The sequence below is a fragment of the Notolabrus celidotus genome, chromosome 15 (genome assembly GCF_009762535.1).
Source record: "Notolabrus celidotus isolate fNotCel1 chromosome 15, fNotCel1.pri, whole genome shotgun sequence".
Taxonomy (NCBI): domain Eukaryota; kingdom Metazoa; phylum Chordata; class Actinopteri; order Labriformes; family Labridae; genus Notolabrus; species Notolabrus celidotus.
This window is the reverse complement of record NC_048286.1, coordinates 24,092,177-24,109,307: the sequence shown is the minus strand read 5'-3', so window position 1 is coordinate 24,109,307 and position 17,131 is coordinate 24,092,177. Positions and strand designations below refer to the sequence as shown.

At 38.9% G+C, this 17,131-nt stretch overlaps 2 protein-coding genes across 3 annotated transcripts; both read right to left on the bottom strand.

The window, feature by feature from the left end:
* Positions 1 to 464: 464 nt before the first annotated feature.
* On the bottom strand, positions 465 to 5,043 carry LOC117826536 (protein piccolo-like). Its single transcript, XM_034702656.1, has 7 exons — positions 4,660 to 5,043; positions 4,312 to 4,494; positions 4,101 to 4,222; positions 3,860 to 4,025; positions 3,404 to 3,519; positions 619 to 3,328; positions 465 to 543 (listed from the first exon to the last, which is right to left on the bottom strand). The coding sequence occupies exons 1-7, from the start codon at positions 4,919 to 4,921 to the stop codon at positions 500 to 502; spliced, it is 3,603 nt and encodes a 1,200-aa protein (XP_034558547.1). The 5' UTR covers positions 4,922 to 5,043; the 3' UTR covers positions 465 to 499.
* A 2,294-nt stretch (positions 5,044 to 7,337) lies between these two features.
* On the bottom strand, positions 7,338 to 15,269 carry pfn2l (profilin 2 like). 2 transcript variants are annotated; one of them, XM_034703359.1, is made up of 3 exons: positions 14,896 to 15,269; positions 12,409 to 12,601; positions 7,338 to 9,439 (listed from the first exon to the last, which is right to left on the bottom strand). In XM_034703359.1, exons 1-3 carry the CDS (start codon positions 15,022 to 15,024, stop codon positions 9,342 to 9,344), a joined length of 420 nt encoding a protein of 139 aa, XP_034559250.1. In that variant the 5' UTR covers positions 15,025 to 15,269; the 3' UTR covers positions 7,338 to 9,341. The 2 variants fall into 2 exon arrangements, with proteins under 2 accessions (XP_034559250.1, XP_034559249.1); XM_034703358.1 differs by having other exon boundaries at positions 7,338 to 9,127; positions 14,896 to 15,263.
* Between the last annotated feature and the right edge of the window lie 1,862 nt (positions 15,270 to 17,131).

The following is a 17,131-nucleotide window of genomic DNA, read 5'->3' as shown; positions in this document are numbered from 1 at the left end:
AGTCACTTGAACATGCAGACTAAAATTGTTACATTAATTTACTCAACTTGCAGATCAAAGACATTCTGAACAAATACACTTTATATATATGGAGGTATTTCTTACCAAGACCAGTTTTAATGAATGGGTAATTCTAAGTGGCATTTGCTTTAATAGGTCAATGTTCAGGAAGTAACAGTTCATGGTAACAAAATAAGCAAGACAAATAAGTTTTACAAGGGCATTACCCCTCTGATTCTACAAAGCGGATATAAAGCCAATATGTACCAAGTCTATACTTGTCAACTTTGAAACTGGTCAGTCAAAGAGAGGAAAAAAGTTGTCCTTGGCAGCCCACACCACACAAGATAAGGACTGAAACCACAATGTGCTTGCCCATTCTTGTCACCAGAATGTAAGCATTACACATGTGAGGAAACCCAAAGCTCCTTTTAATGACTAGAAGCAATCAAGATGAGTACAAAGCCTTTTTCAAACTTTTATTCACATTGAAGGTAACTTATTTCTTTTTTCCACCTTCTTCCTGAGTAGGTTGGCCAAATCCTGCAAAAAAAAAAAACAACTCACATTAGTAGAGAGTCTGGTATAAGAAGCGCTTAAAAAGCTATGTTTACATACCCTCTGCTGGCTGGTCAGCTGCTGAGCTCCATTGTTGAAAGGCCTCTGGACGAATATGAGGAGGAACCCTTTGGCCTGAGGTATGGGGTGCCATTGGATTCCAGAAGCCAGGGAATTTAGGCTTTAAATGATCTGCACTGGAAGAGGGATCCTGGGGCAAAGGCACAAAACTAGGGCCAATTGGAGCAGAGAAGTGCCTCGTGGAGCTTGAGCCATCACCAAATCTTGGCATGTAGTTCACATTTCCAGGGAAAGGATTAGGCAGTCCTTCCCCAAACCATTCAGGTTTTTGGAGTTTTTCCAGTGAGGGCGTCCAACTTTGAGAATGCTGTGGTTTATAACTTTGATGATTTGCATCATGTATTAAGTCTGTGGAAAGCAGGGGAGATCTATTGAAGCCATTTGACTCCCTGCCTGGTGGGCCATGTTGGAGAAGCACATAACTTTTGGGATCAGAATTGGCATTAGTCATTGGTTGATGTTCAGGTTCCTGTAAACTCCTAACAAGAGGCTGTGGATGTGCTGAATGGCTATGGTTATTATCAGTACGTCCTTGAGCATTTTGTAAGAGGTATTGAAGAAGTCGATTATGTTTATCACTTATAACTTCAGGATATGTTGGGGCTCTGGAATCACTGGATTTAATGTCTGAGGGCCTTTGTTCTGTGGTTACTAGCTTACTGATGGTTGACGGGTGTTGTACCATGGGATTAACTTGACCCTTACCCAGAGCCTGTGGTTGAGAGGGCATAGTGTAGTGAGCTGGTAATTGGCTTTGCGGAATCTTCTGCTGACTCTCATGTTGCGGTAGGTATGGCCAATAAGGGTGCACTGGATAAGGTACAAAGGGAATCGGTTGTTGATTTGTTGGCTTGCTAGGATTACCTCCTTTCAGGGCATCAGGGCTGCCACCTGGTGGCTGGTGAAATTGCTGCTTCCCCTTTTCTGATGATAGGGACTGCAATGAAGCATGTGCAGAGGTGGGAGCTAGAGAAGCTTCCAATGTTGTTCCAGTTGACTTCTGAAGAAGGGGAACAGAAACCATGCCTTGTTCAAATTCAGAAGAAACCAGTGAAGGGAGAAATGGCAGACCTGGATAGAACAATGGAGTCTCTTTTGCAGGTATGATATGATGGAGGTGTTGATGGAAAGCAATTTGTATACAGCAGTTAGACAATCCAGATGGGCAAGATTGGGGGCAATACACAGGTTGGTCTGTGCCACCTTTACTGGGTTGTGGATTGGCAGGAGCACTGGAGGAAGAACTGCCCTGATGAGGGTCCTTTATGGAAGTAACAGGGGGTAATGTTACAAACTGAGGGTACTGTGGCTGCTGGGGGTTGTGGACAGTTGGAGTATCACCCTCAGGAGCGGTCGGCTTTGGGACAGCACTTTGCTGATCTGTAGGCTCTGGCTGAGAGTAGAAGGGGTAACCATAGTGGTGGTAGGGATAGGGGTTGAATGGCCTGTACTCTTGGGGCTGGGGGGCTTCAGGCGGTGGATTTGAAGCAGAAGTGGGCTTCTCAGCTGATGGACTCTGATGCTCTGGCTGGTGCATATGGCTCTCAGGGGCTTGAGGAGGTTGTGCTGGCTTCGTAGCTGGTGGATTTTCAGGCTCAGGTTGGGGGTAAAAGAAGGGGTGGTAGAATGATTGGTAAACTTGACTCTGAGGGACAATAGGCTGTTTAGGTTTTTGAGCAGCTTGTGGTCCATAAGGCTCAGGCTGGGGGGGGAACTGATAGTGTACTTGGCCTTTAGGGGCTTCAGGCTGTGAGGGCTTTGTAGCTGGTTGTTTTTCAGGCTCTTGCTTAGGGTATACCTTTCCCTGTGGGGCTGCAGGTTGTGGTGCTTGCGAGGGCTTCACAGCTGGTGGCTTTTTACTTCCTGGCCTAGAGTATATATAGTGATAAGGGTTGAATTGCTGGTGTCCTTTGCCCTGAGGGTCCTCTGGTTGTTGTGGCTTGCCTGAACCAGTAGGCTTTTCCAGATGTTTGCCTGTCTCTGGATGAGGGTAGAGGGGGAACTGGTGGAATTGACTGTTAACTTGGCTTTTTGGGTCTTCTGGCTGCTGTGGTTGTGGGGCAGCAGTGGGCCCTGAGGCTGGTTTATTGTCAGGCTCTGGTTGAGCATAGAATGGGTAGTGAAAGGGAGGAAATGGCTGATATACCTGACCCTGAGGGTTAGCATGCCTTGATGGTTGTGGTGGTTTTGGAGCAGAAGTTGGTTTTTCAGGCTCTGGTTGAGTGATGAATGATTGTTGAACTTGGCCCTTAGGGGCTCCAGGCTGCGAGGGCTTTGTAGCTGGCTGAGGGTATGGTTGGGGGTAGTAGAGATACTGGTAGAAGGACTGCTGAACTTGACCTTCAGGAGTCACTGATGGATTTGCAGGGGGGGCAATTGGTTGCTGTTGACCAACATTTGTATCTGTAACAGGAGGGGAGTAAGGCTTTTCTGTAAGTGTAGATTCTGGATTGACAGGGTAAAAGAATTTGGGGTAAGTAGGAAAGTGAGGCAATTGAGGATGATCGATGGCTTGGTTTTCAGCAATATTTTGTGACTGGGTGGGGGACTGCATCCCCTTGCCTGGTGCGTCTGTTTGTGGATTAGGGTTCTTTACTGAACCTTTTGTTGGTTCAAATTCCGATGTAAGTGATGGACATGACAATTTTGTTTCTCCATCTCCAGCCAGCTCCAGGGTATACATTCCACCCTAGAGCACAATATATCAAGTTTAAAGTACTTTTTTGTAGGAGGAAATTTTAGAGTTTAACATGTTGTTTCGTACCGTTTCCTGGATGCAGGGTGTATAGCGAACATTGATGGTCATGCCTTCAGGTTGTACAACAACAGTGAACCCACATGTCCATGAGGTAGTCAAAAGTGGCACCCAGTGACCAGACACTGTAAAGTAATGTTACAACACAATCATGAGACTTACTATACCATCTTAGGGGTATTTTATGTTCAATGAGAGGCCAGCAAAAGTAATTTGAAAATAACTTTTTTCAAATTTTGGTCACAACACTCAAGGCTGAGAAAATGAATTAACTGATAAAATTGACAATTGTATTTACTACAGTGAGTGTTCAAGGTTGTCATTGCAACCACTTACACGAGACAGCAAAAAGCATGTGTCACTTAGATACATAGACTTTCAATGCAGTCACATTTACAACTCAATGTATTGTGATTTAACTATTTCCACATGGCTGTTAAATGAATGTGTTTGATGTAGACTTACACTTCACTTTTATTGAGGCAGCAGACATGGTCCAGTCTGTTTTAACTGTCATGCCCTCAGCATGGCAGAAGACCATTGGAGGATTAGATGAGGGCTGCCTCATCAAAGGGCAAGACATCTTCACTGGTAAACCCCACCAGCGCAATGGCAGAACATAAGTGTCCTCCTGAAACCAACAAAAGAATATTCACAAGGTTTTTTGTGCATTTCTTAAACATTCATACAGAACAGAGTATCCTACCTCAAGAGCGACAAAGCAGCCATCATAGGGTGCCACTAAAACCAGGTCTCTCCTTGTTGCCTGGAAGGAGTAACCACAGCTTGATGGCAACTTGGACAGGGGAAGAGGAGACAGGCGACTTCCTGAAATGAATGAATCAAAGAGAATACTATTTTTTTTATGCACAAAACTGCTTAGCTTATATCAAGTGTTGTTAATACTAGGAACGTACCCCTGTCCACAAACAACAGAGATCCAGGATTAGAAACAGCATCTTGGACCTGAAGCTTCATGGAGTCTCTGGTACATTCAACCTTGGGTTCCATTTGAAGTAATCGCTCCACTGTTGAAGTGTCTTGCTTCTGCTCTGAAAAGCCTTGAACCTGCCCTTTGTGTTGCTTTGACTGCTCCCAACCTTTAAAAATAAACCTTATGCATGTTTAATCAGGTATACTTTCAACTTTAAGCTTTAATTAACAAGGACAAAAATCCAACATGCACTGAAATATTAAAGTCATATCCACAATTTTATGTGGCATTTTGTGCAGGATAAGAAAACACACATTTTAGCTTTACATACCCATGTCTGCCTGGTAATCTGTGTCAACTTCCGGTGGGTTCTTTGTGATCTTGGTTTCAGCAGTATTTTGGCCTATCAAGAGTTTTCCATGGTGCTGTTCAAGACCCTCAATTTCAACGTGGCCAAGATTCGAATTTCCCATTGATTTGTCCAATGCCTTCAGCTTTGTCAGTCCTTTGCCATGACAAAATGAAGTTGCGACCAAAAACAGTCCCAAACATGTTAAAATCTTAGTAGTAAGTATAGGCTCTTGACACGCCATTTGAAGAGCCAAAAAATAAGCAGGCCTGATGCCTCAGCAGTGAGCTGTGAATCACTGAAATTCCTCCACGCAGACTGTGCTCTTTGTTTGGCCAAACTACAACTCATCAAGCACCTGGTCACAGCAAGTGCTGCCAGTTATACAATTAAGGGCGGAGCAACATTTGAGGCCCTGATTTCTCCTCACTAAGAGGCTGATCTGAAGAGCCAGAATGACAAAATAATTCTTATCAACTAAGCAATGTCTGGACTCTAGAAAGTACTTGTAAGACTTTATTTTTTTAGCATACCAGTTTCCAAAGATTCCAAACATTAGTGTCTGAATCTGTAGTAAAATAATTTTGTAATGCTGTCCATCTATCAGCCACATGTAAAAGTAATTCTTGGATGTGCTGCAGTTTTAACAAACATAAAACTTCAGACTTTGAAAAGGCAGTTGCTAAGTAGCATTTACTGGAGCGGGGTATTTACAGCAGAACTTTCCAGATATAATGAATAAGTGATACTTAAGTTAATATGGATCTGATTAATGCAGCAAAAGGGCTGCGTATGTTGCTCACTTGGCATCACTGGGGTCTTAGTCCAACAGTCTTGGCTCCCATTGGCACATTGTTGTCATGCAGAGCTGCCAAGAGGGGTGTGAGACATAAATAACAAAATGGGCAAATTTATATACTTCATCTTCGTAATTCTATGACCCTGTTGGAGGTCACAAGCCAGAGTGTGTTGTTCCAAGAATACAATTGTTCTTTATACTACAAGCGTTGCTGAAGTTCTGATCCTTATACACTTTATCTTGACAACCAAGAGATGTCTAGTTTATTTTCACAAAGGCTGATCTCTCCAAAACACAGTGGTGAATCTTAGCCCACGTGAGGATAAAATACTGTCAAACTGTCACGGCTTTTAGCTTGTTCAAACAGAATTGAGCCCATAACTCCTGGTTACCAGTTCATTTTAAAATTTATTTTGAAGATTTTATCACTTGTTTTTAAAGCCCTACATGGTCAGGCACTACCATATATGTGTGACCTCTTAATTTCTTATGCTCCAAATCAGGCTTCCTGTGTTTCGGCCCCTAAGCTTTAGACCTCCCTTCCAGATGATCTTAGTTTCACTGAGTCTGTGTCCTCTTTTAAATCATCACTAAAACTTTTCTTTTTGTGATATTGATATTTTATATATTTTACTTTATGGTCGTTTTAACTTCTTGATATAGATGTTTAATCAGCTTGTTTTACCCATGGCACCTTGTTACTCTGGTTATGAAGGCGCATTATTTTTAAATAATCATATTAGAATTTTGGATTTTTGTTATAGTTCTGAATAAATCATAATTTTTGTCTTAAAGATAGAGAATCAACAATTTGCAGTAGCTGTTAACATCAGTGTTTACAATAAACCTTGTTCTCTGTGGGCTTAATCTACGATATATGAAAGTATCCGACTGAATCATTTGTGGGAGTCAGTCTAAAGATGCCGTCTAGTAGTTTTGAGGAAAAAATAGTGTAGTAAAGTTTTAAGAAGCTTGATAGTTTTTGAGAGAAAATAGTTTGACTCCTGGACTTCCTCTTATATGAATCCTACCAACTCAAAGCCTGTTAATTATTCAACTTAATTTGTGCACAATTCAGTGCAAGTTGCAAAGCTGTTGCAACTGGAACTGTCAAAGATTCAGTCTCTAGACAGTTACAACAATGCCACCTTCAGGACGACTGGCCAACACTGCCTGTCATGGAAGTTTGGCAATGGACTGAACCAATGTGCAAAGTTTGTTTAATGAGAGAGAGGGCAGGCATTCTAGTAGGAAGAAGACATTGGCCAAATTTGCTCCCCATTCTAAAATATGACTCACAACTATTAGTAATGTACTGAAACTACAAGAATAGTGTATGGTTTGTTTTCCGCAGGGGTTATGTGAGACAGTTCTTCCCTTAGTCAAAAGAAGAGTTGTGTTAAAAACGTAGACAATAATAGATCTGATTCATAATTCATTGAGAAAACTTAAGACCTTTTGTGGCGTTACAAATGATAAGACTGAATTGTCGACCCCTACCAGAGCAGGAAGATTTTCTTTGAGGTCTTCAGCTCTTTGGTGATGACTTTTTTCCCTCTACTTTGTAGAAAGGCAGGCTTATTTCTGTGACCCAGCTACAGTAAACCCCGGGAGGATCAACTTGACAGAATCCCCTGACACTTTGATTATCCCATCAGAGAGAGGTGACTAACTCCTGAACAATTAGCCTGAGTAAAGCTTTTATGTTGGTTATCCAGTATCCACAGGGACTCTGTGTTGCTGCTAATGAAACAGATCATTTTCAAATTCAGTTTGAGCTGAAACACAACTTAGTTCAAACTCTGTCCACACACTATTGTTCTCTCAAGGCGGCAAGACAGACAGACATGTCGACTTAATATATGGTTGGAATAACTTTTATTTGATCTGTCTGTAAACAAGATGTCTCATCAATTCATGGCATTTGAAAGAGCAGATTTTGTGGCAGAGGGAATTTCCAACTTTAAAAAAAAAAAAAGACAAAATATCTCAAACGGCTTTTTTCTGTTGTTTAATTCTGTACATATCCCACAAAGTCTGGAGATTACTGATGCCAAAATATCCCTTCGGGAAGTGCCATTAAAAGTTACTTCTTGCCAGGGTAGCAGTTAAAAATCCAACTCATAGTAGCAACAGATCAGTTTGATTTTATGGCACAGAATACACAGTTATTCTCAGAAAATTTTCACAAGACAACTTACAAATGTTCTTATTCCAACCAACACCATTTTCAATATGTTTAGTGTACACAGCATCGTTTTTTTTCTTTTATATATACTTCTAAGTACCGTACTATGACAATTTGTGAATACACCTTTGATGACTAAAGCACAAGGCAAATAATGTCCAAGGTGTTGGAGGCCAACAGCCTGGGTTTACAGTCAAAATGCATTCATACTGTAGTAAAATGACATTGCCGTTTCGTTGGTTAATGGACATGAAGTTAGCAACAAATCGATTAGTGTTAAAAGGTTTAAGTAGTGCTGAAGTCTAAGGAAGCAGTTACATGTTTTACAGTCATCTCAAGTTGTCTTAATGGTTTACAGTCAACAGGCAATGCCAACAATCAGAACAAACCAAAGTAGTTCTGATCATCCTCTTGTATTGACAGTTGGTCCAAAGGGGAGGGGCAGGATCAGGGGGAGGGTCACTACATATAACATGAGGGTTGTGATTTTCAGAAGATTATACAAACAGCAGAAGTCGAATGAGCTGTCACAGATGTGGAATGTCCACTGAGACTCCCGGATGTGTCCAAGTCTCATAACAACAACTTGATGATGACCTTAAACAACACTCAAACAACAGCCCGTCACCACACCATTAACTTCTTAAGACCACATTCAGGTACAAGAGCAAAAACACATGATGGAGGGAGAGAAAAAAGTTGGGCTGGAGGGTAGGGGGATCAGTACACATACAGGACTTTGTCAGAGGAAATTTCTTTTTTTTTTCTTCTTCTTTTTTTTTTCTTTTTTAAATGGAGGCTTGAAAACAATGGAGGTGAGAAGATGGTTTTGGCTGGAATATTATGCAAGGACAGAGAGCGGGAGGGGGTGGGGCTTGTATGCTAAACACAGTATGCATGCAACTTTTAAATGCCCACATGCTGATGAAAAAAATGCAACCTCAAGACTGGCATCTTTTAATAATGCTCACAAAGCATATCTATGCAAACTGTCACCACCATTACATGTGTACTTCCCCTTGGATTATTAACCCCTTAATGTTACACAAGTTGAGTCAAATTTCCAGTTTCATTTTTATTACACTTTGGGGGGGGGGGGTGCAAAACATTTTTGCACGCTTTTGGTTAATCAACATTTCAATTAACATGCTAATAATTTAGTGTCTACATGGAAGTACAATGTCAAAGTGGGGAAGGTTTAAAAAAAATGGGAGTGTGTGGGTTGAACAAAAAGAAAAAGGGCTGTGTATAATAGTAGATTGGGGAGGAAGTAACATTGTATGCCATTTAGTCCTTGAAGTAGTGTCAACACAATGCGGTGAGTGGGAGCGAGCGAACAAGTTGATGGATGGGTGTAGAGGTTGCTCAATATCCAGCCTCCCTCAGGTATCGAGCCATTTTATGTGCTTTCGAGTTGAGGATACCACCATGGACTGCATCCTTTCCCATGACAAAAACCATTACTGGAGCACAAGGAAAAAAAGAGAAATGAACAAAACTGAAGAGTCTCCCCCTCCTATAGGAGAGGGGGGAACAAAGGTGACACAGTATCTTACCACTCTTCATTGCTATTAAGTTTCCAAGACATTTGACTGCTTGCAGGAGAAATCTTAACAGCAATATTTTCTTTTCTCTTCTTTCTTGTCCCTCATTTTATCTAAGTGAGCTTGAAAAACATTAAAACCCTGAATCCCTCAAATATTTTGCCATTGAGAAAGCCTTCTTATTCAATCCGCCTCCATGGACCCCTTCTTTTCCCATTACAAGAACCAAAACTGAAAGAGAAGAGATAGAAAAGGGACAGTTAAGAAAAGTAAACAAAAGGTAGAAGGAAAGGCATCCCAAGTAGGAAATAGTGTTGCCGATTTGAGGATATTCAAGCATGTGCCATACAGGCTGACCGAAGTTTATGACCTAAAACCAGGTGGATTTTTACAGTGTGATGCGGTCTGTCACAATTTGGAAAATCTATAGTCATTCATAAACACATGGTTGAATATCACTATCAAAGGGAACAGTTTGAATGCTAAAGTCTCAAGCTTTGGGAAGATCAGCCCACAAAATAGGTCAGGACATCCATCACCTTATGACCTCTGCTTAAAGCAGCAAACCAGACTGAACAAAACATTAATAAGCTGGTGGAAATGAAAATAAATCATTTGTTGACAGAGAAACTAAGAAAAGATCAAGACAGTCAATGAAGAAACATGCAAGAGACTTAAAAGATTACATTATTTTATATAAGCAGAGTTGTACGCCTAGACTAAAATCTCACTGGACCTGTTGGTGCAAACAAAATACATTAACCAACACCTTAGTTTGTCTACGCTTTATTAAGTATGGCATACATTAGAGGAGGAGGAAAGGAAACAGTGATGGGAAAGTGAAAGGAAAACAGAGTTTGGTTTTGATTGCAATCAGTGTTCCCCACAGAAAAGTTGGTGGCACTCAGGATTTTTCCCCAACATCAGTTTGAAGTGTGAATCAATCAAAAAGTCTGCCAGAGCCCTGTTACCTTTGTACAACTGAAGAGTATGAAATGACTCGTGAACACAGATTTGAAGAGAAATATCAAGAGCCTTTAAATGTCTGACAGCGGATAAATCTCCACTTATGAGAAACACTGAAGCAATATGAGACATTGAGGACCTCAAAGGCAAGGTGAACCCTTCTTTGTGAGGTTTACATTTAATCTCAGTAACTACATCTAGAAGTTTAGCTTAAACAAAACAGCGATCTGTTACCCCCTTTCCACCAAGTCAGTTCTAGGGCTGAACTGAGCTAGTGACTAATCTGGAACCAGTTTTCCGTTTAATATGCCCCGTAGAATCAGTCAGAAAAAAATGGTTCCAGTGTCACACCAACATCAAAATCTGTGGCGCCGAAAAGTAGGGTTGCAAAATTCCGGGAAATTTCGAATTTGGAAACTTTCCATGGGAATTTATGGGAATATACAAGAATAAATCAAGAATTTACTAAATTGAAGGTTGGCTCTTAATATAGTTGTGGAAAATATATTTTTGCATAATCCTGACTAAAACAACCAGATTTCATGCAAGTACAGTTGAATATCTAAGCTATTCCTCAATCACATGCACATAGCACACTGCTTACTGCAGGGCTATTGAGATCACGCCCCCTATATGCACTGTGCATTCCTCCATCACATGCACAGATGATTTCTAGAGTCCTGCAGAGGCTAGGCTTGAGAAGCTTGAGGGGAGATAGGTTTTTATTTGCATGTTAATAGGACTTCATTAGAGGGAGAGCGGCTCTTTTCATTAAACATTTTGAATGGGACTTTGTTGGGATTGCATTTTTGGTTCATTTTTGAATGGGTTGGGTCGGAGGGATTAGTAATATTTAACTCAACATTGTTGATTAAAATATTTAACACTTGATAAAGTTCTACTTACAAATAAATCTGTTTTAATTGTCTTATTTTGGATGGATGTCTACACATAACAAAACAAATATTTATGCTTGGATATGATACCTTTCCATTAAATTACCCTCAATTCACATAAATTCCCATAATTCCCATGGAAAGTTTCCAATTTGGAATATCTTCAAAATTCCCCAGCTTAACTTCCTATGGAAATGTTCCACCCCTTTGCAACCCTACTGAAAAGTAACCCTTAAAGAGTATGTTGGATAAGTTTCAGCTTTTATGCACAAGATAACTCTAATTCAATTGCAACATCGTAATAACTCATGTACATGTTAAATACTGGGAGGAATCAACATGTATTTGGTGATTACCTGTCTAAATACATTAATTTACTAGTGTTTCAAGACATGTAGGGTTATAGAGCTGTCTAAACATTTCACTGCATGTTTTATTTCTTTATATCATATAATATCCTGTATGTGACTTTTCATTGTTTTGTCATATTTTTTTCTTACTGGTTCTTAAGTTGAACCAACCCTGAACTAGCACTAGAACCAGGGCCACTTAAGTGGAAAAGGGGTATTTGATGTTGAGACTCAGTTCCCTGTTTTAACAAAGCCACGTGTAAACATTTGTTAATAACAGTGAGTCAAAAAAGAAAATTAACCACAAATAATTTTGATAAACAAATAAATTTGACATTTTCTTGTTTCTAGCTTCTTAAATGAAAGGATTTTTTTGTTATTATTACTTTTTTTGTGATGCATTAAAGTAATTGAAGAGTCTATAGGTTTTGGACTGAAGGATGAAAAACATTGTAAAGACATTTCCTTTGGCTCTGGGAAATTATCACTTAATTTACAATATTTCCTTTCGGCTCAATTTGAGCTCTGCTTACTCCGATTGCAAATTGCTGCAACGAACAATAACTTGATTTGACAATTGTAAGGAAAATGACCCTCTTAAAAATGCAGCTAGTGTTTATCATTAGATAAATGTACTACATTGTATAATATCCATCACCTTGTTCATATAATGTTCAAGTGAAGTCAATACAAGATGACACCCTGAAATGTTGTTTCGTCTGACCAACAGTCCAAATCTAAGAAGTGAATCATGTACGACAAAGTACGCCTCCAATTCTCAATAAAAAAAAAAGCAAGAACCAGAAACTGTATCACAAAGAAGGAAATTATCTCCTTTTTGCAATTCAATCTGTGCTTTCACAAACCACTACTTTTGTGAAGTAGCCTGAATACAATGTAATGATTTCATATCAAATCAGTGAGCAGTAAAGACACGTTATTTCAACAGGTGCATAAAAAGTGAACAGTTTTTAATTCATACTTTTACCTTTTCCAGCCTTTCCCACACTGATATTGTATGTAGGTTCTCCTCCTTGGCTCTTTGTCCTTATGTCCATCGTCCAGTCCCCATCAGCCTGCATGCTGTCTCTGAGGACCGAACACTTCTTTGAGCCCAGAGTGAGACCAGAGGTGTAAAAGGTCTCCCTGTCCTTACCAACAATGACGTCGATTTCTTGAGACTAAAAACACAAGAAACCACAGGAATGTCAGTCAGATAAATAAAAAGTAAGGTCAGATGATACAAATTATTCATAGTTGTATCCAATGTACAGTAAAATGTTGACCTCTTGTTAAAAGAAAAGGAAAAATCAAAGGGCTCTGCTTTAATCAATGTTAGACAGTTAAAAAACAGATATTGAACACTTTCAATCTATCCGTGCCAACACAACAACAAAAAAGGCTGCTTTTTAACCAGAGCCTGCAGAAATCAATTTCATAATTGACTGACATTCATTTTTTTACTAGAAATTTTAAAAATGCAATAATTTTTGGGTTTACACAAAGAAAAAGAGAAGTCCACTTGTAAATGGCCAAAATATGAGGTTGCCAAGTCTTTCTTACCTGCATGACAGTTCAAAGAGAGTGAACTGATACATCATTGTTGCAATGTAAAAATAAATAAATCTTATAGTCAGTTCTTTAATATTTAATTGACTTGTGTTGCTTTTTTTATTTGTGTTGTCTTTAGTTACACCAACTGAGCCAGGGACCCAAACCATACTACATGGTTAAGATGTCAGTGTACATATGTATGTCATTCAGGCCTTCATTACACTATGGCCGATATACAATATTCATCTAAAAGGGAGGATATATCTGCCATGGCCGATTCTCTGCTGCATCCCTGGTAGTGATGGATAAGTATATAAAATTAACTACCTTGAACCTACCAATGCATTATTTATTAGTTTAAAGGCTGAATGAAACATTTAAAGATAGCTTTGTTATAAAATAACATAATTACTTACACAATGTTGCCTTAACGGTATAAGTTATGGAAAAGGTAGGCAGGATAAGCCTTGGCTTCAGCCTTTTCACCTTTTTTGGTCAGCATGTGATTGACTAAAATACACGTGGATGTGTGTGCATATTTATATGTATGCAGGAATGTACTGGAGTATGTATGCATGTGCATGTATATGCATGTACATATTGATGTGTGTGTTTATGCATATGTCTAGATATATTTTCTTGGTTGATGAATCCCTCAGTTTTGTTTTTTCTTTTATTAATGATTTTTACATAGCTCCTATGTTATGAATGGAAGTGTTGGTTGTTGATGCAGACCAAAATAAACCTAATCTAATCTTAAAAAAAAAAGCTGTGGCAGCTTTTTTTCAAACACTACTGAACTGCTTGTCTGGCTCATGCTGGATATTAAATTAACATTATTTATCCTATTCTGTAATTACCAAATAGAAGGTATTCATACAGAAGTGATTTGTTCATTTCTAAAGGTTCTGTTTAAAGTTGCATTAATTCCTGCATGTAAACACATCACAGCCCTTATTGTCTGCATATGTATGTCTATATATATTGGTTGATGAATCTCAGTGATTGTCTTGTTTTTGCTTTTATTTGTGATTTTTTACATGGCTCCTATGTTGTTAATGGAAGTGTTGGTTGTTGATGCAGACCAAAATAAACCTAATCTAATCTATAAACAAAACAAATTGAAACTATTGTGTAGCAGCTTTTTTTCAAACACTACTGAACTGCTTGTCTGGCTCATGCTGGATATTAAATTAACATTATTTATCCTATTCTGTAATTACCAAATAGAAGGTATTCATACAGAAGTGATTTGTTCATTTCTAAAGGTTCTGTTTAAAGTTGCATTAATTCCTGCATGTAAACACATCACAGCCCTTATTGTCTGCAGTGACCGGCGGAATTCAAGGGAAGGTTTCCGCAGCGGACTAGCTCTCAGCCGTCCCTCCTGAATTCACACACAATTGATTCCCATTCAAATTACACGTGTGATGAAAATGTGCAGTTTGATGGTTTTGGGCAATCAGGAAGTTTCACAAAGAGCTGACCAGCCGTCCTCTAGCATTAGCCTTTCTGACCACAGGTATCCGGTGAAGCAGCAGCAGCAGCAGCTTAACGTTAGCTGATCAAACCGGTCGTGCACACAAAAGCACGTTTTCTGCAGACGGGTTTTCCCCATCAGCCTCATTCATCCGTGAACCCATACATTAAAATGAGGGGTTCTTCGGGGTGATACATTGCGTTCTTTATGTCTGGTACGTGAAACTCATACTAAGTGGCGTGTCTGACCCACACGCGGTCTAATCCCGCAGTGTTTCCACGACAGGCCACTGATACTAGCTAGCCCGCTAAGCTAGCTCCAAACCGTTAGCCTGCTAGGTAATTCACCTTTATTCAGTCTGGTGAGAAGAGGCTGAGACATAACAACACACTCAAAATGAAGCACACTCTCACTCCAGTTATCTCGCCCTTGACTTCTTACCGTGATATTGTTGAACATACCACCCTGATGTGCTGCCCAAACATATTTGGCGTCCGTATACCCAACAATGGCGCTATCCTGACAGCTGCCATCGGCCATCAGGTTCTCCACGTAGCTTTCCCAAGACATGTTCAAGAAAATTGATGCTTTACAAAAAAAATGTCTACAGTTTTGGAAGAAACGGTGCGAGAACAAGAGACGCCCGATTCGGAGAAAAGCCTACAGACAAATCTAGAGTCTCCAATGTAACCCGCACTTCGACGTTCACCGACGTCAAGGCTGGGGCAGCAAAGAAAGCCAGGGCAGTGAGGCAGCGGCTGGGTGTAGTCCGTATCAGATCCCTCCGCACAATGAGCGCCCTCCCCGGCGCTTTTATGGCATCAGGAGGCGGAATAAAGAGGAATGTAACAGCTCAGCCAAGAGTCAACCCGTCTGAGGGAATGCCGGGGTACACGAGGAGGGTGATGGGGGTTTACATATTGAATCGTTTTGTCCTTCAGTCATTCATTCATTGGAAGTATGTGGGAAACATAATCAGAGAATGTCCCTTCAGTGAATTGTATTTCAGACCCATAGGTCCATATCAGCACAAGAGTAATATAAGGCTAAAAAATAATTAAAATACATGTCCAGCAAGAAATGAAAAGATTGTATTCAGTTTTTCTATCTTATGCCTGAAACATTTTCAGTTTTTCTATCTTGTCTGTAGCATTTTTAGTTTTTCTATCTTATGTCTGAAACATTTTCAGTTTTTCTATCTTATGTCTGAAACATTTTCAGTTTGTCTATCTTGTCTGTAGCATTTTCAGTTTTCTATCTTGTCTGTAGCATTTTCAGTTGTTCTATCTTGTCTGTAGCATTTTTAGTTTTTCTATCTTATGTCTGAAACATTTTCAGTTTTTCTATCTTATGTCTGTAGCATTTTCAGTTTTTCTATCTTATGTCTGAAACATTTTCAGTTTTTCTATCTTATGTCTGTAGCATTTTTAGTTTTTCTATCGTGTCTGTAGCATTTTCAGTTTTCTATCTTGTCTGTAGCATTTTCAGTTTTTCTATCTTGTCTGTAGCATTTTCAGTTTTTCTATCTTGTCTGTAGCATTTTCAGTTTTTCTATCTTGTCTGTAGCATTTTCAGTTTTTCTATCTTGTCTGTAGCATTTTCAGTTTTCTATTTTGTCTGTATCATTTTCAGTTTTCTATCTTGTCTGTAGCATTTTCAGTTTTTCTATCTGATGTCTGTAGCATTTTCAGTTTTTCTATCTTGTCTGTAGCATTTTTAGTTTTTCTATCTTATGTCTGAAACATTTTCAGTTTTTCTATCTTGTCTGTAGCATTTTCAGTTTTCTATCTTGTCTGTAGCATTTTCAGTTTTTCTATCTTGTCTGTAGCATTTTCAGTTTTTCTATCTTGTCTGTAGCATTTTCAGTTTTTCTATCTTGTCTGTAGCATTTTCAGTTGTTCTATCTTGTCTGTAGCATTTTCAGTTTTCTATTTTGTCCGTATCATTTTCAGTTTTCTATCTTGTCTGTAGCATTTTCAGTTTTTCTATCTGATGTCTGTAGCATTTTCAGTTTTCTATTTTGTCTGTAGCATTTTCAGTTTTCTATCTTGTCTGTAGCATTTTCAGTTTTTCTATCTTATGTCTGTAGCATTTTCAGTTTTTCTATCTTATGTCTGTTGTATTTTCAGTTTTTTTTATCTTATGTCTGTTGTATTTTCTGTTTTTCTATCTTATGTCTGTAGCATTTTCAGTTTTTCTATCTTATGTCTGTAGTATTTTCAGTTGTTGTATTTCATGTTTGTAGCATGTTTCTCTTTTTTGTATTTCATGTCTGTAGCATTTTTCTGTTTTTTTTCTGTATTTTATTTCTATCTATCATTCACAGTTTTTTTTTCTCTTATGTCTGAAACATTTTCAGTTTTTCTATCTTGTCTGTAGCATTTTTAGTTTTTCTATCTTATGTCTGAAACATTTTCAGTTTTTCTATCTTGTCTGTAGCATTTTCAGTTTTCTATCTTGTCTGTAGCATTTTCAGTTTTTCTATCTTGTCTGTAGCATTTTCAGTTTTTCTATCTTGTCTGTAGCATTTTCTGTTTTTCTATCTTATGTCTGTAGCATTTTCAGTTTTTCTATCTTATGTCTGTAGTATTTTCAGTTGTTGTATTTCATGTTTGTAGCATGTTTCTCTTTTTTGTATTTCATGTCTGTAGCATTTTTCTGTTTTTTTTCTGTATTT

Coding starts and splice junctions, on each gene's coding strand:
- LOC117826536 (XM_034702656.1), bottom strand. CDS start 4,921: ATGGCGTGTCAAGAGCCTATACTTACTACTAAGATTTTAACATGTTTG. Junction 4,026..4,100: donor GCTGCTTTGTCGCTCTTGAG/GTAGGATACTCT, acceptor TGTTGGTTTCAG/GAGGACACTTATGTTCTGCC. Junction 3,520..3,859: donor TGCCTCAATAAAAGTGAAGT/GTAAGTCTACAT, acceptor ATTACTTTACAG/TGTCTGGTCACTGGGTGCCA.
- pfn2l (XM_034703359.1), bottom strand. CDS start 15,024: ATGTCTTGGGAAAGCTACGTGGAGAACCTGATGGCCGATGGCAGCTGT. Junction 12,602..14,895: donor GTATGTTCAACAATATCACG/GTAAGAAGTCAA, acceptor TTGTGTTTTTAG/TCTCAAGAAATCGACGTCAT. Junction 9,440..12,408: donor TGTGGGAAAGGCTGGAAAAG/GTAAAAGTATGA, acceptor CTTCTCTTTCAG/TTTTGGTTCTTGTAATGGGA.